The 25,839-nt window shown below is 36.4% G+C and overlaps 1 protein-coding gene across 2 annotated transcripts in view; it reads right to left on the bottom strand.

Moving 5' to 3' along the window:
• HOMER1 (homer scaffold protein 1) overlaps positions 1-25,839 on the bottom strand; it is a 138,341-nt gene that overhangs the window by 20,302 nt on the left and 92,200 nt on the right. Inside the window, exons 5-7 of one of the 2 annotated variants that reach the window (XM_078448627.2) lie at positions 13,179-13,228; positions 4,783-4,939; positions 320-430 (exon numbers count right to left, since the gene is read on the bottom strand). In XM_078448627.2, coding sequence (XP_078304753.1) covers positions 320-430; positions 4,783-4,939; positions 13,179-13,228 — 318 coding nt within the window. The remainder of the gene's footprint in view (positions 1-319; positions 431-4,782; positions 4,940-13,178; positions 13,229-25,839) is intronic. The other variant, XM_078448626.2, reaches the window with a different exon arrangement.

Genomic DNA, 25,839 nt, shown 5'->3' with positions numbered 1-25,839 from the left:
GAAACCAGAGAAAGCAACAGCGTATAAAATTCATTTAACCTCTCCTGGTTTTCTGTTGATTTTATAAATGCAACTCTCATACAGAAGGCAAGAGGCAGCATCTCAGTCTGACTGCCTCATCATTGTTCGTAACAGCAGAAATAAGGAAGGAGAAAATATGAACAAGCTTAATATTAATAAAAAAAAAACATTTCACACCCCTAAACAGCATCCCATGACCTTACTTTACTCCATAAAGTACCTGCAAATCTGACATAAGCTCAAATATTTTGTATACATATGTTAGCCAGATTACAGATGAGTAAAAAGTAGCAAATACCTCTTCCTTCACTTTCAGCGTCTCTTCTAGTTCTTGTATTGTCTGATTTAATTCTGTCTTATGGGTATGCACTGCATTTGCTTGGCTACTAACACATTCAAGCTCAGTCACCTAGAATGAAAGGAGAACACAGGTAAGTTATATGACTACTTCCAAGGATTTCTTGCTGAAAATATAGTAACTCCTGATAGTTAAAACATGAATTCTGAAGGAACATATGAAAATCAATTAACAGAAATATTAAGACACTTATTTAGAATGAATAGATTCTTTAAAGACACGAATCTAGGACAAAGAAAAAAGACTAGGGAAATAATTATTTATATGGCTTGGTCATGGGCAAAATCAGGAAAACTTAAAATTAAATGATTAATGATAGCAGAGAATCCCTATAATGAAGTTTTCTTTAAAAATTTCCTATGAAAACATATTCAAAATCAGATATAGCCATCTGCCTTCCATCTGTAGCTTTCAAATTAAACATGGCTTCTGAAAACTGGCCTTGCAGAAGTGAGAAATTTTTCAAATACATTTCCAAAATGTTAAGAGAATCTGGAAGAAAAGATATGCTTAAAAATACAACTTAAATCATTCTATTACTAGAATGACTTCATATCAATAATGTCTCTGTGAAAAAAGATAACATTTTTTAGTCAATAACAACGTACTGAGGGCCCAAAGAGCTACCTAATTTTTAATAAGCACTTGGTATTTTCTGAGAGAACAGAGAAGGGCAGAGTCCCTAAAAGTTATCCTGTCCAACAACACTGTTGGATTTGACAGTCAAAAGAGACAGAAGTCAATATAAAAACATACATACACCTCCTATCACAGCTCTTTACATACATCGGGAGCTCATACATTTTGGGTGACTAGACTGCAGTGAATTCTAGACTGTTAAAGAAACACAGCAAATCCTTCTCTTTCACGTTTTCCAAATATCGAATTACACTCCACAAATGTCACTCTACCTTTCTTAACACTTTTGTCCTTTCTATTCATGTACTAATAGCCTTGTGCAGACCCTTATCATCCAGGCCTAAAGAACAGCAATGGCTTGCCAGAAGACTTAACTGTAATCTATTTTTACCTCTTCTGCAAACTAACATTCATCTGTGATCTTTAACTCCCCCATTCAAAGTCTTTCAAAGGCTCTTTTTTTTTTTTTTTTTTTTTTTTTTTTTTACATCAAATCTTAACCCTCAGGTCTTGCATATACCAGTCCTAAACTACTTAACTATCCTCATCATCCAAGACACTCACAGTATGTGATATATCACTTTTCCAACTAAAAGCAGGCAAGTCTCCTTGTCCTAAGAACAAACCACTCTCAGTGTGCCTGGGTGGTTCAGTTGGTTAAGTATCCTACTCTTGATTTCACCTCAGGTCATGGTCTCATGGTTCATGAGATCAAGCTCTGTGCCAGACTCTGTGCTAACAACAAGAAGCCTACTTGGGATTCCTTCTCTCTCCCTCTCTGCCCCTCCCTGGCTTGTGCATGCTCTCTCTCAAAATAAATAAATAAAACTTGAAGAAAGAATAAACAACTCTCGTACCCATCTTGCTGGATATGAATGTCCTCTCTTACCTCTGAGGCCATTCAGACTTCATCAAACCCTCTACTCTCAGCTCAGCATGCACCTTCACCAGAAAGCCATTCCTATCTACTCAATCTGTCAAGGCTCTCCTGTCCTGTGGTCCATAAAATGAAATGTATTGAAAATCTTGGGAATTATTTCCTTATTCTTCAATGTTTATTAGTTTTCTTTGTTCAATTAGGTAATAAATTTCTTACGGGGAATTCCAGTTCTCATAACGATGGAGTTGTTTTTATTAAAAAAACTTTCCCATAGATAACAATGGCAAATCATGAACGAAATGTAAAATTCAACTGCTTGAATGCCCTGGTTAGTGACCAAATAGAGCAAAAGACTAAAAGATAGCCTGAGGAGCCTGATGATTTGGGGACTCCTTAGAACAGCTGAAACAGTTAGAAATTGAGGGAACTGTATGAAGAAAGCCCCAAATAAGCATAGAGACTTTTTCCAAGTCTTTGGTCAACCCTTGAACTAAACATGCACAGGTAAGAATCCAAGGAGTCCAGCATGGTGGGGTGTGGGGAGCTGGAAGGCTGAAAGAGCTAAGGTGGTAGTGCTCATGCTCACCATAGAGAAAACAGTTTGAAGTTTGAGTCCCACCAAATTAGAGGACATTGGTTATCACCTCAAACTTTCCACTGAAGCACCCGAAGGGTTACGCCTTAGAAATAAAGATTTCTCAGGACTAGGGGATTCTCCAGAGGGTTAAGGGCAAAATTAAAATAAAACAACTCTAATAATGAAGCGTAAGTCCACACCTCCACAAATTCGAGGAAATCTGTAAGTCATTTAACTGCTTGCTCAAATAAAAAACATCATTCAGAATAAGATGAGAGCATCTATAGGCAGCATAGCATCTAATTTTTAATGTCTATACACACAACTGAAAATGACTACACATGTGAAGAAATAGGAAAACGCAACCTGTAGTTAAGTCAAAAAGCTGTCCTTATACCTGGCCAAAATTGCAAAGTTAATTCAGGCCAATGGGAAAGGATACCTTGATGGAAATCAAATCTATAAAAAGGAAGGAAGAGCACTGAAAATTATAAACATGTGAACAGAAAGATTTCATTTCTTAAATCTTTAAAATTCAATTAATTATTTAAACCAAAAATTCCTCAAGGGCAAGGATTACTCAATAAGGAGATATGATAGTTTTTCAATGAATATTTATTGGCTCATGAGTTAACTGTTGTGAGTTAATTTTTTTTATTGTGGTAAAGAACACATAATTAAATTTATCATCTTTACCATTTTTAAGTGTACAAGTATACTCAGACCATTGTGAAAAAGATCTCTAGAACTTTTTCATCTTGCTAAATGGAAATTCTATACTCATTAAAGAACCTTCTTCTTCTTCCTCTTAAGTTAACCTTTATACATATAATAGGATGATATTTATTCAGGTTTCTTAGTCTCCCTCCCTGTGTCTATTCCATTTCTATATTATTTCCCTTGTCATTCTGGTCCTATTACATTCCTTAAATTGTGCTCTGGTAGTAAGACAATTTCCTATTGTCTATGAAGTTCACTTGTTTGGCATCCTTTCTAAAAAAGGAAATTAGTGGCATCTGCTTCCTGTTGGGTAAATGTAAATGCTTTGAGCACAAAAAAAATTCTTCACAAGTAATTGTTTGGGCTTCTGATATTACTTATACTGGGGTTTCTGATTTTCTTTTCCTATATGAATTTCAAATGCAGGTGCTCCCCCACTTTCTGAGAGCTTGCATTTATGCCACTTCACTTTTATGAAAGACCTAGACTAGTAATACTAGGTAATGTTGTTCTTTGGTAAAACTGAAAATCATCTTCAGATTTCTGTCAAGTAGCAAAAACAGATACTAACGTAGGTCTTTTGTAAAAGTGAAGTGATATGATGTGAACTTTAAAGTAGGGGATACTCTTTGCTTTATGCCACTTGAGCTTAGGAAAGGTTTCACAGCAATGCTTTATTTTTGGATAGTGGGGGAAACCTGTGTAACTGACTATTTTTTCTTAAAATTTTTTTTCATGTTTATTTTTGAGAGAGAGACAGATCGAGAGAGAGAGAGAGAGATTGAGTGAGCATGAGTGGGGGACAGGGGGACAGAGGATCTGAAGTGGGCTCTGTGCTGTCAGTAGACAACCTGATGCGGGGCTCGAACTCATGAACCATGAGAACATAACCTGAGCTAAAGTTGGCCTCTTAACCAAATGAGTCACCCAGGCACCTCCCAACTTTTATAAAGCGTTTCCTACCTGGATATTTTAAGTTGCTCTTTAAAAAAAATATTTTTTTAATGTTTTTATTTATTTCTGAGAGAGTGAGAGAGAGACAGAGCATGAGTGGGGAAGGGGTAGAGAGAGAGAGGGAGGCACAAATCTGAATCAGGCTTCAGGCCTGTCAGCACAGAGGCCCACGCAGGGCTCAAACTCACAAACTGTGAGATCATGACCAGCGCTGAAGTTGGACGCTTAACCGACTGAGCCACCCAGGCACTCCTGTTCCTTTTTTAAAAAATAAAAATAAAATAATAAAAGCATCTATCATTAACTCAGTGCAACTAAATGTCAATTCACTTTCTCAATTAATTTTCACAGGAATTCTACACAGTATCAATTATTATTTCTATTTTACAGATGAGATTACTGAGCAGAAAGAAAGACATAACTTACCAAGGTTTTCACAGATAATGACAGAATAGAAAATATTTTTCTTAACTAAATAAACCCACTTATACTACCATCTATCTGTATGTTCTGACAACCAACGATTATCTCCAAAAGATGTCCTTGAACTGAGTCTACTACATGTAAGTCTGTGCTGAGCAGTGAAGTCTGTTAGCCATAAATCCCTATGGATGGCAGCAGCTCTGAACTTACTCGCTTGTGCAGACGTTCTGCTTCCTCTTGATACGCAGCTAGTTGCTGTTTCCATTGTTTCACGTTGGCAGTGGACTCCAACAGGGCTGCAGTGAGTTTGGCATTATTTCCTTTGAGGGTAGCCAGTTCAGCCTCCCAATGTTTGCTGATTGCTGAACTAAAATAAAAGAAAATGCTATCAATTATATTGAATATTGTTACTTTGAAGGGACAGCAGGACTCAGTTCTATTAGTTTTACAGTTCATGGATGCTTCAAAGATAATCCGAAAAGTATAAAAACTATTTCAATGAAATGTTCCTAGTGAAGAAAACCTAGCAAGTGAAGAAAGCTTAATGTGAACTAGTTCCCACTTTCATTATGACAGGTTACAGATATGTACAGGAGAGTTTCTACTCATTCTCTTTTGAGGAATAAACACTCTATCTATCTATATAGGTATATATAGATATACCTATCAGCAAAACCTAATAATCTACTGTATATTTGAGGGAGATATCATTAAAAATTTTATTTCATAAAAACACAGTTTTGACATACAATATTAGTTTCTGGTGTATAACATAGTGATTTGATGATTATATATATCACAAAATGTTCACCATGGTAAATACAGTTACTGTGTGTCACTATACAAAGCTATTATTACATTATTTACTATATTTCCTAATCTGTACTTTTCATCCCTGTTACTTACTTTATAACTACAAGTTTGTACCTCTTAATCCCCTTGATCACCTACTTCCCCTCACTCCCCTTTTCTCTGGCAGCCACCAGTTTGTTGTCTGTACTTATGAGTCTATTTTTGTTTGTTTTGTATTTTGATTTTTTAAATTAAGTTTATTTATTTTGAGAGAGTGGGAGAGCATGAATGGGGTAGGGGTGGAAAGAGGGGAGAATGAATCCGAAGCTCTGCACTGACAGTGCAGAGTGGGGCTGGAACTCACGAAATGTGAGATCATGACCTGAGCAGAAACAAAGAGTCGGATGTTTAACTGAGCCACCCAGGCGTCCCAAGTTTGTTTTGTTTTTTAAATTCCACATATAAGTTAAATTATATGGTATTCTTTCTCTGGCTTATTTTATAGCAAAATACTTTCTAGGTCCAAACATGTTGTGGCAAGTGGCAAGATTTCATTCTTTTTTATGGGTAAGTAAGATTCCATTTTGTATATATATGCACCATATTTTCTTCATCCATTATCCATTCATCTACTGGTGGACCTTGGGGTGTTCCATATCTAGGCTATTGTAAATAATGTGCAATAAACATAAAGGTGCATGTATCTTTTAGAATTAGAATTTTCTTTGGGTAAAGACCCAGAAGGATCATATGGTATCTCCATTTTTAATTTTTAAGGAGCCTCCATACTGTTTTCCACACTGGCTATACCAAATACACTGTATTTTTTTAAGTGCATCAAAGCCTGAAGCACAATTTCATTCCTTTCTGAAACATATGAGGATGATTCAATATCAATAAGGTATGGGACATGTAATGTAGTATTTCCTCTGAAATTATTATTGATTTATTTCATGCTATTCATAATTTTGAAATGCCCAAAATACAAAAAAATTTGTTGCAATAAATTTATTTCAGATATGATGATAGGCTACACCCCAGAAACTGGTCTTAATGACTTAATTTGATAGAATTCCAGTGTTAACACATAGAACAAAAAAACCTAAAAGCAATCACCTATTTCCTCATTTATTGTTCTACTTGATAAGTTATCCAAAGTTAATTGCTTCAACCAAGACAATTTTTCTACTACAAAAACAATTCTATTACTTGGGAAGATTCTTCTTTTGATAATTCCTTTGTTAACTGTCCAATGAAGAAAGAATTGCCTCATTTGAAAGAAAAAGGTGTTTTTTTCTTATCATTGAACAATTTACTTTTTTTAGTGAAATTCTACAGACCTCATCCCATTAATTAACTAGTGATGATAACAGCTTTCCCTAATCTGCATTTTGGTTTTTGGTAAATTATCTGCATTACAAAACAAATGCTTTGATGGACTGGTATTTTTAATAATAATTTAAAAAAATTTAAATGTCTTATTATTTATTTTTGAGAGTAAGAGAGACACAGCACGAGAGGGGAAGGGGCAGAGAGAGAGGGAGACAAGGAATCTGAAGCAGGCTCCAGGCTCTGAGCTGTCAGCACAGAGCCCAATGCGGGGCTTGAACTCACAAACTGCATGATCATGCTGTGAACTGAAAGTTGGATGCTTAACCAACTGAGCCACCCAGGCGCCCCCTTAATAATAATTTTAATATGTATATATAAAAGAAATCATAGCATCTATCATCAAGAATTTCTAAAGCTCATCACCAGTAATAAAATGTATCAGCATCATGAACCCTCTCATATGATGCATAGGGAAAGATACAAGATAATTTCTGCGGTATTCCTGTCAAAAATGCATAACCTTATTCTAATCATGAGCAAACATCATAAACCCAAACTGAGGGGCAGTCTACAAAATAACTGGTTGGTATTCTTCAAAAGTATCAAAAGACTGAGAAAAAGAATGGTGGAGATTAAGAAGAAATAATTAAATGCAAAATGTGATCATGGATAGGTTCCTAGAACAGAAAAGGACAATTGTGAAAAGAGGTCTGCAGTTTAGTTGGTAGCACCATGTCTATATTAATTTGGTAATTATTATGGTTGTGTAAGATGCTACCATTAAGAGAAGTTGGGTGAGGGGTACATAGAGATTCTCCACATCGTTTTTGTAAGTTTTCTGTAAGTCTAAAATTAGTTTCAAATAAAAAGTTTTTAAAATTTTCTAAAGTTTACTGAAATTTCCTCAAAACATGAATGAATAAAAACCAAACAATAAGCTAAGCTATTAATTTAACAGCCCACTTGTAGCCTTGAAAAGAAAACTCTTTTCTATTCGGTCTTTTGTGAAATGATTTTCCAAATTCAGGTTTTCTGAGTAAAGCATGCACCTGTTCTAACTTAATTACAGATTTTTTCAAAACCACCTACCATTTTTTCCCTATAAAGTTTTATTTAAACAGACCTTTTAATCTAACTAAAATCTTACTGAACTAGTTTAAACACTAGACATATGCAAATGTAAAACTCCTGGGGGCATCTTTTGTTATATTTGGTCTTTTGTCTGCAGCCCCAGAAATCACTTTAGAGCCATAAAAGTGAAATGGATGTCTTGTTATTCACAACAAGCCCCTTTCAACCACAATTAAGTTTATGTTAATGAGGTGACTTTTAGAAACCTCCTAAAGATGTGAGGGCTGGTGGCAGGAAGAACCCACCTTGATTACAGGGTTAAAACTTTCACTCCCACCCTCTGACCTCCAGGGAGAGAGAGAGAGGGGCTGAAAGTGAAACAGTCACCAATGGCCAAAGAGTTTATCAATCATGTCTATGTAATGAAGCCTCCATAAAAACCCAGAAGAGCTGCCATGTTGGTGACCCAGAAAGCATTCAAGTGCTAGGCCCCAAACTCCACAGGGGAAAAAGCTCCAGTTGTTAGGATCTTGCTGTATGTATTATTTCATCTGCCTGTTCATTCACATCCTTTAATATCCTTTGTAATAAACTGGTTATTGAGTAAGCAAAGCCAGTTTCTTGAGTCCTGTGAACTACTCTAGCAAATTAACTGAACTAGGGAGGGGGTTGTAGCTATCTCTAATTTATAGCCAGTGAATCAAAAACACAGGTAACAACCTGGACTTGCAACCTGGCATCTGAAGAAGAAGCAGTCTTATGGGACTGAGCCCTTGATATGTGGGATCTGATGCTCCCTCCAGGCAGTCTAAGAATTGAGTTAAAATTGTGGGACACTCAGACTTAATTGCCTGGTGGTACCAATCTATTTCCTGGATTGAAGCCATGGGTTATAGCTCCTGTTCTAGTCAGCTGGCTTTCCTGTGACAGTTTCTTCTTTGCAATTAGACTTTAATTTTCCTATGAATTTTTGCCCAAAACTTTCCATATTCAGCATCAATCTATAAGAATGCATTCTTCTCTTTCAGGGATTCAGGTCTTCTCCAACAAGTATTTTCTAGCTACACCACCGAACCTTCAAGTTCCCAGCACAGCTCGGTGCTTGTGTTTAGGTAAACACATTGACTACCTAAATGAAAAAGTAAAGGTATGGACTTATGAGCTAAGTACAAAACCCACCTAGGATTAAGTTGGTGAATATAATGAATAGTAAATGTTACAACAATTATATCATAATTAAGTGTTCAATACTAAGAAAATTCTTAAATATAATTATTTTGAATCTCACATTAGGGACGGGATTTCACACTAGCTTTAATTAGTAGAACCTACAGTTTCTTGATTTCTGTTTTAAATCAATTGATCAAGCATACAAAATATAGGAGATTTTATGTATAAAATTCAGATCTGGGACTTGGAGTATTTACAAAGGACCTGTTCAGGAAAAGGTTAGTATTCCTGACCAAATGCCTTGTTTTGTGTAATCTAGAAATTAAAAAAAAAAAAATTTATTTATTTTTGACAGAAAGAGAGAGAATGGGCCCGTGTGCAAGTGCACGGGGGAGGGGCACAGAGAGGGGGAGACACAGAATCCAAAGACTCCAGGATCTGACCTGTTAGCACAGAGCCCACCGTGGGGCCCGAACCCACCAACTGTGAGATCATGACCTGAGGTGAAGTTGGTCGCTCAAATGACTGAGCCACCCAGGCACCCCTGTAATCTATAAGTTAGTATCAACTGACCAATCAAAATTGGCCAAGCTGAACACAGAGAGAAAAAAATAAACAAAAAACCCACCAGAGTATCTAAGACATGGGGACAATATCAAACTTTCTAACAAATGTGTAACTGGCATCCCAGAAAGAAAAGAGAAGAAAGCAGAAAAAATATGTGAAGAGACAAAGGCTGACAATTTTCAAAAAACTATAAAGGGCATTTAACTACAAACCCAAAAAACTCAAAAACATATATATAGAACAAAGGTAACAATTATAGTAGTTTCTCATCACAAACTAAGCAGTCCATAAGAGAACAGTGTGATAGTGCCAAAAGAAAACAATTGTCAACCCAGAATTCTACACACAGGGATGATACTTTTCTAAATGAAGGTGAAATAACAAAAGCTGAAGGAATTCCTTACCAGCAGATAACATACTACAGGAAATATAAAGGAAGTTCTTTAGACAGGAACTTGGATCCTCACAAAAAAATGAAAATATCTGGACATGATTAAAATGAAGATTATTATAGAGGCATCTGGTGGCTTAGTCAGTTAAGCATCTGACTTGGGCTCAGGTCATGATCTCACAGTTTGTGAGTTCAAGCCGTACATCAGGCTCTGTGCTGACAGCTTGGAGCCTGAAGCCTGCTTTGGATTCTGTGACTTTCTTTCCCCACCCCGCCCCTGCCCCTCCCCTTGCTCACATTCGGTCTCTGTCTCAAAAATAAATATTAAAAAATATTAAAAAATTAAACGAAGATTATATAAAAAATCCCAAGACAGTTCAAAGGAGAATGAATAGCCTTTTAAACAATAGTGCCAAAACAACTAGATAACCCCCCCCACACACACACACGCACGCGCGCGCGCACACACGCGCGCGCACACACACACACACACACACACACACACACACACACACACGCAGAAGAAAATCTTGAGTCCTATCTCCTATCCTATATAAAAATGAACTGAAAATATAAAATTGTTATAAAATATAAACCTTCAAGAAGAGACCACAAAAGAAGAAATCCTTGTCAACATGGGTTAGGCAAAAGTTTCTTAGATAGAGCACCAAAAGTGTGATCCATTAAAAATTGATAAAAGGTATTTCATAACAATTACAAACTTCTCTTTGAAAGACCCAATTTAAAAAAAAAAAATGAAGAGACTGGGATGCAAGGAAAGTTTAACATACAAAAATCAATGTAATATACCACATTAATAGAATAAAAAAAACACATGATCATCTCAAATGATGTAGAAAAACCATTTGACAAAATTCAATACCCTTTTATTATAAAAATAGCCAATAAATGAGGAATAGAAGGAAACTACCCAATATAAAAAGGCCATGTAGGAAAATCACACAGCTAACATCAGAGTCAAAAGTGAAAGCTGAAACCTTTTCCTCTGAGATCAGAAACCAGACAAGGATGCTCACTTTCACCACTCTAAATTCAACATGGTACTGGAAGTCCTAGGTAGCACAAGGAGGCACAAAAATGAATGACATGTGTCTAAATTGGAAAGAAAGTAGAATTATCTGTTTGCGGGAGACATAATTTCTATGTTGAAAACCCTAAAGATTTCACAAACAGGCTGTTAATAAATGAGTTCAACAAAGTTGCATCAATACACAAAAACAGATGTAATTCTAATATACAACAAATAATCAGAAAAGGAAATTAATAAAACAATTGCATTTATAATAGCATCCAATAGAATAAAATGCTTATAAAATACTTAGTAATGAACTTGAACAAGGGGATAAAAAACTTGTACACTTAAACTATAAAAGGTCACTGGAAGTGGGGCGCCTGGATGGTTCAGTTGGTTAAGTGTCCGACTTTGGCTCAGGTCACAACCTTGCAGTCCGAGAGTTCAAGCCCCATGTCGGGCTCTGTGGTGACAGCTCAGAGCCTGGAGCCTGCTTCAGATTCTGTGTCTCCCTCTCTTTGCCCCTACCCCACTTGTACTCTGTGTGTGTGTGTCTCTCTCTCTAAAATAAATAAATATTAAAAAACAAATTTTTTTTAAAAAAGGTCACTGAAAGAAATCAAAGAAGACACAAATGAACAGGAAAACATTCCATGTACATAGACTGGAAGACTTAATACTGTGAAGATGTCCATACTGCCCCAAGTGATCTACAGATTCAACGTAATCCCATCAAAATCCCAACAATGTAATTTGAGGAATAGAAAAATTCATCCTAAAATTCATATGGCATTTCAGAGGACTCCAAATTGCAAAACAATCTTAAAAAAAAAAAAAAAAAAGAACACAGTTGGAGCTCACATTTCCTGATTTCAAAACTTATACAAAACTACAATAATCAAAACAGTGTGTACTGACGTAAAGACAGACATATAAACCAATGGAATAGAACATAGAGGCCAGAAATAAAGCCTCACATATATGGTCAATTGGGTTTCACATATATGATTGCCATGATCATTCAGTGTGGAAAGGATGGTCTTTCCAACAAATGATACTGGGAAAACTGAATACCCACATGCAAAAGCAGCTAGGTCTCTGTCTTATGCCGTATATGAAACTTAACTAAAAATAGATGAGTGACCTAAGTGTAAGAGTTAAACTATAAATCTGTTAAAAAGAAAACATAGGGGAAAAGCTCCAGGACAAAGGACTTGCAATGATTTCTTGGATATAACATAAAAAGCACAGGCAATTAAAAAAAGATAAATTTGGACCATGGCAAAATTTAAAACTTTTGTGCATCAGGAACACCTGGGTGGCTCGGTTGGGGGTTCGACTTCGGCTCAGATCATGATCTCATGACTCGTGAATTCGAATCCCACATTGGGTTCTCTGCTGTCAGCACAGAGCCAGCTTCAGATCCCCTGTCCTCCCTCTCTCTCTCTGCTCCTCCCCCACTTTCTCCCTCTCTCTCTCTCAAAAATAAACATTAAAAAAACAAACCAAAAAAACCTTTTGGGCATCAAGATACAGTTAGCAGAATGAAAAGACAACCTACATAATAGGAAAAAATATTTCCAAATCACAGAGTTAATATGTAGAATATATAAAGAACTTGTACAATTCAACAACAAAACCCAAATAATCTGATTAGAAAATGGGCAAAGGACTTGAAGAGATGTTTCTCCAAAGATATCCAAGTGGCCAATAAGAGCTTGAAAAGATGCTCAACATCACTAGTCATTAGAGAAACACACATCAAAACCATGATGAGACATCATTTCATATCCATTAGGATGACTACTCTCAAAAAAACAAAAACAAAAAAACAAAAAAACAAACGTTGGTGAGGATTCAGAGAAATTGGAACCCTTGTACACTGTTGGTGGGAATATAAAATGGTGCAGCTGCTGTGAAAAACAGTATGGCAGTTCCTCAAAAAATGAGGGACGAAATTACCATGTGATCTAGTAATTCTACTTCTCAGCATATATTTAAAAGATATTTGCAAAACAATGCTCACAGTAGCATTATTCACAACAGTCAAAAGATAGAAGCAACCCAAGTGTCCAGTGGCAGATGGATAAACAAAATGTGATATACATGCAATGGAGTATTATTAAGCCTTAAAACAGAAAAAAATTGTGGCACATGCTACAACATGGATGAACCTTGAGGATATTATGCTAAGTGAACTAAGCCAGTCACAAAAAGACAAATATTATACACTTCCACTTAAAAAGTTACCTAGAGTAGTCAAATTCAGAGACAGAAAGTAGAAGGGTGGTTGCCAGGTGCTGGAGGGAAGAAAGGAATGGATAGTTGCTGTTTAATTGGTACAGAGCTTTAGTTTTGCAAGATGAAAAAAAAAATCTATAGATTGATTCTGCAACAATGTGAATATACTTTACACTATTGAACTGTACACATAAAAATGGTTATGACGATAAATTTTATGCTATATATATTTTACCATAATTTTTTAAAAGGGAAAAAAAGGCAACATATTGTATGATTTCCATTTATATGACATTAGGGAAAAGACACTATAGGGACAGAAAAGAGATCCTTGGTTGCCAGTGGCTGGGGGGCACGGATAGAAGTTGACTATACCAAAGAGGAGGAGAGAAATCTGGGCATTATAGAACTTGACTTTGTGTTGGTGCCTACACAACTATATAAATGTGTCAGAAGTGATTAAAATTGCAGAGCAGAAAGGGTAAATTTTACTATATATAAATTATACTTCCATTAAAAAATTATCACATTACCAAAAGAAAAGTAAAAAGCTTTCTAAGCACTCTTAAATACACTTTCTGTGACTGTAGGATTACAAACAGTAAGAGCTGGAAGGGTCTGAAACTGGTAGAATGTTCTCTAAGCAGCTCCAATCATGTCTGTATTTGTTGGCATGGGAAGAGACTGGGTGGGCAGGAAACACATAATAAAAGAATCAAAAATAAAAAGGAAGGAGGTGAGTGGGCATCTGTAGATGGTGATAAGAAGTAGATAGGAGAAGTAGGATTATAGAGGCAGGGATATACATAGGAAAGGAATAGGACATAGATGAGGCATAATAAACACTGGTGTTGGGCAGTAAGACACTGAAACAAAGCCTTTGGATCAGGATAGAAAAAGGTGAAGGTAGTAAGTTTCAATATGCTATGAAACTTGTCTACTTCATTTCCCTAAATATGTCTTGTGCCTCTAGTATATTAAGTAGTGAGATCTGGCCACAGATAAGCTGTCCAATGGACTCCCATTTACCTTTTTCTTCTTTGCAGAGCCCCAAAGTTCTGCTGATTTTGTTTAAATAACAAGGTAAATGTTGAAGAAAATGGTCATACCAAATACACTGAAGCATATTGCACGAGAATACATTAAACCATAACAATATGAGACCTAATAATCTTTAAGTGACTACTAGAGGAGAGAGCAGTTCAATATACTTTCTGCATTGTCTTACACTTGGTTCCAAATTAAGTATGTGTTTTTAAGTCTATTTTGCAATATCAACCAAAATTTTAACTTTGTTGGTAAATCTGAATCTTTCCAAACATTCTTGCTTTTGCTTCCTCCATTTTATGAGCCACTTCTTCAGTAATCTATCTTTCTAGAGCACAGTGTGAAACACAATTTAGGAAATATGTTTTTCATTTTTGTCCATCTGCCCTGTTTTCTCTTTATAGCTTTTTCATATATTCCCTTCACCATCTAGTATATTAGAACACCCTATACAATTTCAACTTGGGTAATAAATTCTAAAAAGTATCCTGAAAGAAGTCCTACATATGAGCTATCTCAATTACCTCAGAAGTGCTCAGCCCTCATGTATAATTTTAAATACTTCGCGTACTTTTCAAATTTTGAAAAAATAACGTTTATTTTCTTAGAACTTTAAGCCAGCCCATTCCTCCCCTATTAGACGGATTTAGTAGTAACCCATTAGACAGATTTAGCAGTAATGAATACCTTGGGATTAATGCTGATAGCAAAACTTTAAGCTTAGCATCTTACATTTTAGGAATACTTATTTAAAAAAATGTTAGGGCTCTAGCTTTGGCTGCTAATTTGGTCCTTTTTTACAGGTAGTTTTGATAGTTCCACATTAAGTAAACTGTTCACAAAGAAACCACTAAATTGTTTAGCTGGAGACACCAGTGAGTCAGAAGAGATATTGAAATACCACTATGATCTCATGTCTGTTTGCTGGAATAAGGGCAAAATAATTCTTTATTCCTGTGACTGGTAAGAATTCCCTTCAAAAAGGACCAGCCGGTTTCCTGTTGGCTTCAGATCTACAAGTCAGATGAAGGAGTTCAAAACACACCCAAGACATCATTTAAATAGCTCTTTAAACTGTAATTTTACAAGTTTCCTTGAACTAAAGTCAAATTCTACAAAAAGTGGTAAACTTCATTAAAATTAGTTATGTAAAGTCTAGAAGAAAAAGTACTATCTAATTAATAGACTATTTAACAAATAAGAGTCTAATGCATGAGCAATGCACTTATTTAATCTATGAAGTAAATCCTGTATGTGAATGGTCAGTTTAAGAAAGATGCTTCTCCCCCATGCCTCCAGGGCCCAGATTCACCATCAGTCTCTAGAATGGTAGCCCTATGCATATACTTCTTAAGCATGCTAATTATGTAGAAATATAAATAATATCCAGAGAAGCTGTTTTTTTTAATGTGTACTTATTTATTTTGAGAGACAGAGAGCTGGGGAGGGGGAGAGGGACAGAGAGAGAGAGAGAGAGATAAAGACAGAGAGAGAGAGAGAGAGAGAGAGAGAGAGAGAGAGAGAGAATCCCAAGCAGGCTCCAGGCTGTCAGCCCTAAGCCCAACACAGGGCTTAATCTCATGAACCATGAGATTATGACCTGAGCTGAAATCAAGAGTCAGATGCTTAAGTGACTTGAGCCACCAGGTCGCCCCCAGATAAATTTTTAGAATGGGATTTAAAAATAGGTTGCAATAGGCAAATCTGGACACAATTGTCAGTAACGATATTGAGGTTACTCCCTCACTATGAAAGTAACAGAGTGACTCAAGCACCCCCAATACTGCCCTAAGGACAGCCTGTTGGTTTGTCTCCTTACTCTTCCTGCACACCCGTGGGCTCAGAAACAAACAACCTGGACTTCAATGTACATGTGTGCCACTTTCATGAACTAGGTGCTCTCATGCTGGCCTATTGCCCCAAGCAAGTTCCACTTAGAAACTAATGCTTTAGGGCTGCTTGGGTGGCTCAGTAGGTTAAGCATCTGACTTCGACTCAGATCATGATCTCACCGCACGTGGGTTTGATCCCCCCATCAGCTCTGTGCTGACAGCTGGGAAGCCTGGAGCCTGCTTCAGATTCTGTGTCTCCCTCTCTCTCTGCCCTTCCCCGGCTCATGCTCTGTTTCTCTTTCAAAAATAAGTAAACATAAAAAACAAAAAAAAATTAAAAAAAAAAGAAACTAATGCTTTCTTCAACAGTTTGGGGTCTAAATTTGTGTTTCTTAATACAATTTAAGTCACCCTGTTACAGAAAGAAAGTATCCCTTTGAAGAAAAGAGAGTAACTCCGCATTGTTTACAAACATTATTTATTATGAAAAAGACTTCTATGAGTAAGGATTTCAGATTCTGCCAGGCAAATAATCTAGTAAATTAAAGTATTATTCTACTAGATATACCTGCAAACCTCAATGTGCCTGAATGCTTACCAAGGTGTCTCTCAAAGCTTACTGTAATTGGTTTCCTTGTCCTTGGGGTCCTCTTATCAGATGTTCCCATTGTTCTGTTCCTTATCCATCTATTGGCACCTGCTTCTAAATGGGGCCTCTTCTGACCCTTGTTGTCAATTTAATGCCTTGATAATCCCCCAAATCTTACTTTCTAGCTCAGATTCCTTCCTAACTTACAATCCATCATCTTTTTTAAAAAAATTTTTAATGTTCTATTTATTTTTGAGAGAGAGAGAGCGCAAGCAGGGAAGGGGCAGAGAGAAAGGGGGCCAGAGGATCTGAAGCGAGCCCTGCCATCAGCAGCTAGCCTGATGTGGGGCTCAAACCCACAAACCACGAGATCATGACTTGAGCTGAAGTTGGATGCTCAACCAACTGAGCCCTCCAGGTGCCCCACAATCCATTATCTTTGCACATACCCTACCACATCTGGATAACATACAAAATAGAAACTGATGGCTACTGGTAGAGATGAAGATATGTTTGCTGATAAAATTTTATAAACAGTCTCAGTGGCTCTGTCGCAGGCATCTGACTCTTGGTATCAGCTCAGGTTATGGTCTCACAGTTCATGAGTTCAAGCCTCATGTTGGGCTCTGCATTGACAGCATGGAGCCTGCTTGGAGTTCTCTCCCTCCCCTGCCCTCTCTCTCTCAAGATAAATAAACATTTAAAAAAAAAAAAAAAAACTCCTAAAAAGAGTCCCTGTACTGAACTGGAAATCACATTCCAGAAAACATAGTGTTTAGAACTGAAATGGATTATGTATTAGAGTTTTTAATGAATAGTGGATTAGAAGAAACTCTCAGAGGTTAGAGTGACATAATTTTTAAAGAAACACTCTATCTCCAACATTACTGATAGCCCAAAAGGGGTTGAAAAATGTGGACATATAGTCAGAAAGTGAACCAGAAGAGCTGGACTTTGAGTATGATGAAAGCGTAGGAACATCTTAAGCCATTTATTCTACATATTAATTACCTAAGTACAAAAATGTTATAGATGTGGTGACATCTGTGTCTAAACAGATGTCTGAAAGAACTGTTATATTCAGTTTAATCTACAATGTTTTTTCTTGGTAGTATATAAAATAATGATGTGTCTTATCATCAAAGGCATCTGAAACTGGTAAAATACAGAAGTTTACTTAGCTCTGGTAAAGAAAATGAAACATCATGGACTTTTCTGAGCAAGTTATAAAATTAACCTGAAACAAATTACTTTAAAATATATAATCCATGCCTTTATCAGTCTTTAAAAAGAAATAGAGAATTTTGTTAAATGTATACATTAAACAAGAACCAGTGTGATAGAGTGGTTAAAAATACAGGCTCGGGTGCACCTAAAACTAATAAAATGTTATACGTCAATTTTATCTCAAAAAAAAAAAAAAAAAAAAAAAGGAAAGAAAAAAAAGCACCGGCTGAGGAGTTGACTTCGTTGAAACTGTGGCTCCAGCTACTTGCTAGCTATGGGACTTTTGGTACATTATCTAACTTCATTAGGCCTTGGGTTCCTCATCTGTAAATTTATGGTTAATACTAACTATGCTTACTGGGTGATTTTGAGAACAAACAGCCCACATAAAAGTACCCTTGAAGAAAGCACATAAAAGACACTCAAATATTAGTACCTTCTGTATATGCACATGCAATAAGGAATCTTGAAAGAATCTTCAGTAAGCTATGAAAAAGCTAAAAGATTTAATATTAAATATTTTAAGGGAGATGTTTTTGTCTAGTGACGTAAATAACTTAAATAGGTGTCATTTAAATCAAAACCATTTCAAGCATATACTCAGTGAGTTTTGTCATCATCCTTGGGTATTACAGATGTATTATTCATAGTAAGCTTAAACCTCTGGCGTAGACCTCTGAATAAATTTTGCAAGATAATGGAGGAATGAGAAAACAAACAGCACGGTTAATTTCTGATTATGTGAGGAGAGAATGGAAGATGAAATCTGAATCTGAACTACGTCAGGTTCACCTAGTAAAACATCCTACAGAGTTTCCCACTTGATTTTGGCAGGCATGAGAAGTCTAGCTCTACCCCATTTGTATTCACCAAAATGGAGGAACCCATAAACCCACTAAAAAGAGATCTCTAGAAATCTCCTGGCTCCCGTAATTGTGCTCGTAGCAGTAACAGAAGCATATCTACATGCTAGAACTGCAGTCACTAAGAAGGCTCTGTAACATTTATGGCACTGCCTGCCTGACATAGTGACTTCTGTGGTTTCTGCCGTGCCTTAAGGAACCTGTGGCCAAGGAATGAAGATATAAGGTGAAGGGATCACAGGAGGCCCAATATTATGACCACTTTTTACTCCTGCTGCAAGTTCCTACCCACAATGTTCTAAAACCTCTGAAGAGATTCCCTTTGAAAATTTAAAGCAGCCCATTCTCCTTGTGGTAGGAGATGTGGACACTATTTGCTCGCTCAAAGATATTTGTGGAAGGTTTAAACTACATTACAGGCATTTTAAATATTCTAATGTAAATAATACTTTCTCTACATGTGTGAATTTGGAGGGTTGGGTGCTGGATATAAGGGTAGGAAGAAAAAAGCCACTTAATGAGCCTACTGTTAGTTTGTGAGAAAAGAATTTACTCAAGGAGATACTGTGAATTATGTATCTGATACTTTCATACAAGTTACTATTTGTGCGGGTTTCCCTTTTATACAAACTGATCAGTCACTAAAAACTTTCTTTAAAATTTATTCAGAGCATGAGGTTAGACTATCCTATTGGGGAGATATCTTCAGGGAAACAGCCTTACATACTAAGTTAAGAATTATGTTTCTCTCATCTCTTATGAATACACATCTATCTTTTGCATTCTGCAAAGGGTACAACTATTTTTAAGCCTGTCCTTTTATTTACAGGGTAACAGAATTATAATCATTATACTGTATTCAAGACAGAAATAAGTATTTTTATCTGTCCATCCATAATTTGATTTCTAAGATGTCTGTTTCCTTGCAAAGCACGTCATGTATGGAAAACCCATCCCCAAAATTGTTTAGCACAATATTAGTATTGTTGGGGGGAAATATTATAAATAATAGAAATCACTTTCAGTATTGGAAGAATGAAAAAGATGCTATTAACATATTTTGCCAAAGCTAAAATTGGGTAGAAATATATGAATAATTTTACAGTTAAAATCTCTATTTTCTAATTTCCTGGCATAAAAACTTCATTCTTTAAAAAAACAGTTGTGATCAATAATCTAATTGACCACTCACTATATGATATTCAGAATCAGAGAACTTTTGGATTTCAGTTTACATTTTTTTTAAAAGAGAAGGCCAGGATCAGAAGATAAAACTTCAAATTAATCAAATGTTTGACTAACAGCATGAACACAATTTTAATTGCAACTATTATTGTGTTAGGTGAAGCAGTTCATCATACCAAACTTCATTTATTTAAGCATATATGTACTATATAAATAATTTGTACAAGGACCCTGATCAAAAGCATTATGCAAATGAACTTTAAGGAGGGCTAGACATAGTATATACGAATATAGCTCAGAATTAATAACATGTTAATCCATTACCATTCTCAATAAAGGCTTCCCCCCGGCCCCAAAGTCTGCTTGATTAGCCTGCATGGAAGCAAAAGTCTATTATAACTCTGGGAACCAACTCTACTGGCCACAGTAATGAAGCCTGGCTTTACTTCAGCTCCAGATTATGTCAGCAAGCCATCACGTTAGCTTTAAGATGATGACACAACTGACATCTTGGTCAGCAGGGTATTTCCTTCGTGTTGTTTTCCTACTAACAGTGACAGACTTGAGCATATCCACCCCAATTTAGGTCTCCTTGATCGAATATCCTCTTTTAAATCTGCGACTTTAAAAGTTCTTCTTGGTGTGAAGCTATCATCTATGATTCAAGACCACTGACTTGGGCTTCATTTATACCAAGCTTAAGCAATGAATTAATTAACCCAAATTAAATAACCCAGAGAGGGGCGCCTGGGTGGCTCAGTCAGTTAAGCGTCCGACTTCGGCTCAGGTCATGATCTCACAGTTTGTGAGTTCGAGCCCCACATCGGGTTCTGTGCTGATAGCTTAGAGCCTGGAGCCTGCTTCGAATTCTGTGTCTCCCTCTCTCTCTCTGCTCCTCCCCCACTCATGCTGTCTCTCTCTCTCTCGCTCTCCTTCAAAAATAAATAAAAACGTTAAAAAAAACTTTTTTTAAATAACCTAGATAACAATCCAAAATGCTTTAACAGAACTTTAAGGAGGAAAACTTAAACTTTTCCTCCTTAAACTTTCTGGAAACTTTCTGTCTTCCGTATAACAACAATAAAGCTAGGACCTGAATTAAGATTCCTGCCTTAAGCGTTTTCCAACTAAGGGCTCCTGGGTGGCTCAGTTGGTTAAGCATCACACTCTTGATTTAGGCTCAGATCACAATCACATGGTTTGTGAGACTGAGTTCCACGTCAGGCTCCGCATTGACAGCATGGAGCCTGCTAGGGATTCTCTCTCTCCCTTCTCTCTGCCTCTCCCCCCATGCTCTCTCTCTCTCAAAATAAATAAACATTAAAAAAAAGATTTTTCCAACTATATAGTCGTTTCTTACATGTGCTATTCCTCTATTACTTTAGAAATAATCTGCAACTGACTATACGTAGTCATATATAAAGGTGTTGACAATGCTATGCAAGGATCACTGAAAAATAATTGATCACTTTTCATTAGTTTAGAATATGAGTAAAAGTCAGTGATAATCAGATTAAATTGATCAGAAATGAAAATGTCACTCTGACAGTCTTATGAAGTATAGAATTGAACAGATTTAAGTTGTTGCTCGAAAGGCCTTCAACATTATAGCAAAATGTGCACAACATATTTCAGAGTGGAGAATGGTTACAAATAAGGATGTCTCTCTGTAGATGCCTAGGTGACTTGGTCAGTTAAACGTCTGACTTCAGCTCAGGTCATGATCTCACAGTCCGTTAGTTCGAACCCTATGTTGGGCTCTGTGCTGACAGCTCAGAGCCTGAAGCCTGCTTCAGATTCTGTGTCTCCCTCTCTCTCTGCTCCTCCCCCACTTGTGCTCTATTTCTCTCTCTCTCAAAAATAAACAAAAAAATGAAAAAAAAAAAACCTTCAAAAACAAAATAAAGTGGGATCTTTGCATTTCTTTTCGAGGATATGAAAATACTAGACATACACGTCACTAGTCAAAACCAAAAACTTTATATTACAGAGATGGATGACCTCATGTTTTGCTTACATTTACATGAAAAGTAAATAATTTTATAACACATAAATGTGAATATCTGTGGAACTACTTCACACCCTTCTATTAATACCTACTAAGCAGTTTTATACAAATGAATGCACATGCCACTAAAACTAGGCTCTTAGTACTAGAATATGCTTCTAAGGTTTACTGGGTTTACTAACAGCTTTCAGAAAACTACCTCAATCACATATGCCAAGTTTGAGAGTTTTTATCAGATACATTAAATTCACCCATATCAGTGAACTCCTTATATAACTGTCCTTTTTTATGAGCTTATAATGACTGGTGATTTTTTTTCCCACCATTCAACAGTTAAATTATATCTGTGGTTGTCACTGACTTATACAAAAGAAATTAAGTACTTAGTACATGTCCAATATAGGATTATTCACAAAAGCCAGCATATGGAAAAAACCTAAGTGTCTATCAGTGGATGAATGGATAAAGACATGTACACACACGTGCACGCGCGCACACACACACACACACACACACACAATGGAATACTATTCAGCTACGAGAAAGAAATCCTGCCTGCAACAACATGGATGGGCCCTGAGGGCATTTTGATAAATGGATTAAGTCAGAGACAGAAATGTAAATGCTGTATGATACCACTTATATGCGGAATTAAAACAAAAAAAAAAAAAGCATAGAAATAGACTAGTGGAGGGGGGGGGGGATTGAGATGTTGGTTAAAGAGTACAACCTTCCAGCTATTCAATGAATAAATTCTGTGGATCTATTATATAGCATAGTGATTATAGTTGATAATATTGTATTCTATACTTAAAAGTTGTTAACAGAGTATTATGTTAAATGTTCTCACCACAAAAAAGGAAATGGTAAATATGTGACAAAACACAGGTTAAGTTAGCTAATGCTACGGTGGTAATCATGTCTCAATATATAAGTATATCAAGTCGAAACATTGTATACCTTACACTTATACAATGCTGTTTTCAAACATCTCTCAAAACTACAAAAACAAAACAAAACAAAAAAAACTGGAGAGACTCTGTAAATACAGATCTGGAAAGCTAGCTTCTATGCTAAGTTTTTTCAAGAATTATATTACAGTGACATGACTTGTGGCAACTACATATGCAACTTAAAAATGGTGATCTTTTCAGGGGTGCCTGGGAGGCTCAGGTGGTTGGGCATCCGACTTCGGCTCAGGTCATGATCTCACAGCTTCTGAGTTTGAGCCTTGCATCAGGCTCTGTGCTGACAGCTCAGAGCTTGGAGCTTGATTTGGATTCTGTGTCTTCCTCTCTCTCTTTGCTCCTCCCCTACTCACGTTCTGTCTCTCTCAAAAATAAAGATTTAAAAAAAAAAATTTTTTTAAATGGTGATATTTTCAGAGTATAGTTAACTCTTTCAGATGCCTTTTTGTAAAAGTGAATAGATTCAAGAAGGAAAAAAATTATTTTAGATTATTTTCAACTCTATTTACGGATACCATTTAGCATTATACTCATAGAAGATCTTAGCAGACAGTGCTAAATGATATTCTGGATTTATAACAATCAGAAGTACTTCTTCCTTAAAATTTTTAGCAACTGAGAACCATATAACAATTTTTATAAAATTTGGGCATTTATATATTCTGGCTCTTGGGTTCTATTTGAAGAAAAAAGATAAAATAATCAAAGACGTGCTAGTCTATTTTCTATCAATACATTAAGATTGTCATTTCTAATTTATTTAGTCATGTGATGCTAGCATTTTAATGGTTATTGGATAACTAAAGAGGCTATCAGTTTGTACAATTTTTGAATTTATTTCAAGCAATCAGTGCTAAGTCAATAGCATTTATTACTTTTATGAGTCTAATATTTTTGAGATATATATAAATGTATATGACATTTTCTTTTTTCTTTTTTCCAAATGCGTACTTATTTTGAGAGAGAGTATGTGCGAGCAGGGGAGGGGCAGAGAAAGAGGGGAAACAGAGAATCCCAAGCAGGCTCCAAGCTCAACACAGAGCCTGATGTGGGACTTGATCTCACAACCCTGGGATCATGACCTGAGCAGAAATCACGAGTTGGATGCTTAATTGACTGAGCCACCCAGACACCCCTATATGACATTTTTCTTATCCTCAAAGGAATTTCTACCTTAACTGTCAAAAAAAAGAAAAAGAAAAAAGAAATCAAATATATAAGGAACAATTAACCAGTCACCTGATTCATCAAATATTCATTGCACATCTATGTATCAAGCACTCTACCAGACAATGTCAAGGGCGAATAAGCATGGTTCTTATTCTCAAAAGGCTTACAAGCTAGTGGACTAGAAACATCTTGATTTCTTTCTATCCCTTTGCTCTCAAAGCTACAAAGTAAAACTTTTCTCCTTACTTTCTTCCAGGCCAGTCTTTCTCTAGGTTTTTTTTTTTTTCCTTTAAGTTTATTTATTTATTTTGAGAGAGAAGGCGGGAGAAGGACAGAGAGGGACAGAGAGAGAAACCTAAGCAGGCTCTGTGTTGTCAGCAAAGAGCCCAACGTGGGGCTCGAATCCACGAACTGTGAGATCATGACCTAAGCTGAAATCAAGAGTCAGATGCTCAACTGACTGAGCCACCCAGGCTCCCCCTTCTCTAGCATGTCTTTCCTTTGTCATTACCGTGACCTCAGATGAAATCACTAAACACCTAGGAGCTTTAAGGCCCAAGCAGATGCCCCTCCCTCTGCCTGGATGCTCCTCCTTCTCTCCTAGGCCAACTTCTTTTCTCTGGAAGGAGGAGTGATGTGTGGTCCTCAAGGAGGCCTACTCTTCTGAACCAGCCATACCACTACATGCCCTCTCCTTTTCCCTTTGATCTCTTCTTTCATGATACTCTTCATAACAGTAATTATGCTGTTATTTAAGTAGTTATTTTTCTTACTCCCCTTTAAACTTAAGTTTAAATACCATGAGAAGTAAAACGCTCTCCTGTTCAATGATGCATCCACAGTGCCTGGCACTCAAATTGGTCAAAAGAAAGTGAAGTGTGAGATCTGAGATTAGAGAGAGTTTTTAGTAGCAATGGAGAGAGATGGGGCTCTTCGTGGCTTACAGAGCACCCCAGGGATCATTACCATAAGTGCTTATATTTCTGCCTCACAAAACTCTTCAAGGGCAATCTTACTCACTTTGTCCTCGCTCACAGACATGCTCAATAAATTCTTGATTTTGAACAAGTGAGTATTAAAATGAACCTATATGTGGATAACTGCCAGAAACAGCTGGTCATGCTTAGCTTGACCACATATTGTTTTTGTGTGTGGCTCTTGTGATTTTACACATATAAATTTTAGTTTAATGATTTCTAATCCAGGTGATAATACATGTATATATACATACATATAAACACTTCACAAAGGTCACTGTGCCTTCTAGGTGCTCTGAGCCTCTGGCTGTGTTTTTAGAATCACAGGTTTATAGTAGAGCTACTTTTAACCCCTTCACCTTCAAATAAAATTCAGAATCTACTTTTTAACTATTCAGAGACTATGATCAAATTTGCAAATTATCTTTGCAGCTGTTTACAAGTTTCATCTAGATGTTCTCAAGAAATGACTATTGTTAAGGGGCACTATCTAGATGCTAAGTTGTCAGGACCATTCCATGCAGGTCTGAGAACTCATAGGAGAAGGGTTTCAAATGTTTCTTCATGCCATGATGGTTCTGGAAACATAAAGCTTAGCTCTAAGGAGAATTAACACGTTAGCCAGCTACTTGGTCAACACTCAGATTGTATTCTTTACTACATTACTAGATCAATAGACTTAAGAGCAAAGAAAGCATATAATGTATAAGTACACGGTAAACATACAATACAAATTCCTGTACAAATTATAAATACAAATTATTCAAATCTGATTACCTAAATATTTTCCCTTCCTGCAGGCTC

The sequence above is a fragment of the Panthera onca genome, chromosome A1 (assembly GCF_046562875.1).
Source record: "Panthera onca isolate mPanOnc1 chromosome A1, mPanOnc1 haplotype 2, whole genome shotgun sequence".
Classification (NCBI taxonomy): Eukaryota; Metazoa; Chordata; class Mammalia; order Carnivora; family Felidae; genus Panthera; species Panthera onca.
The sequence above is the reverse complement of the archived record's forward strand: the minus strand, read 5'-3'. Positions and strand labels throughout refer to the sequence as shown.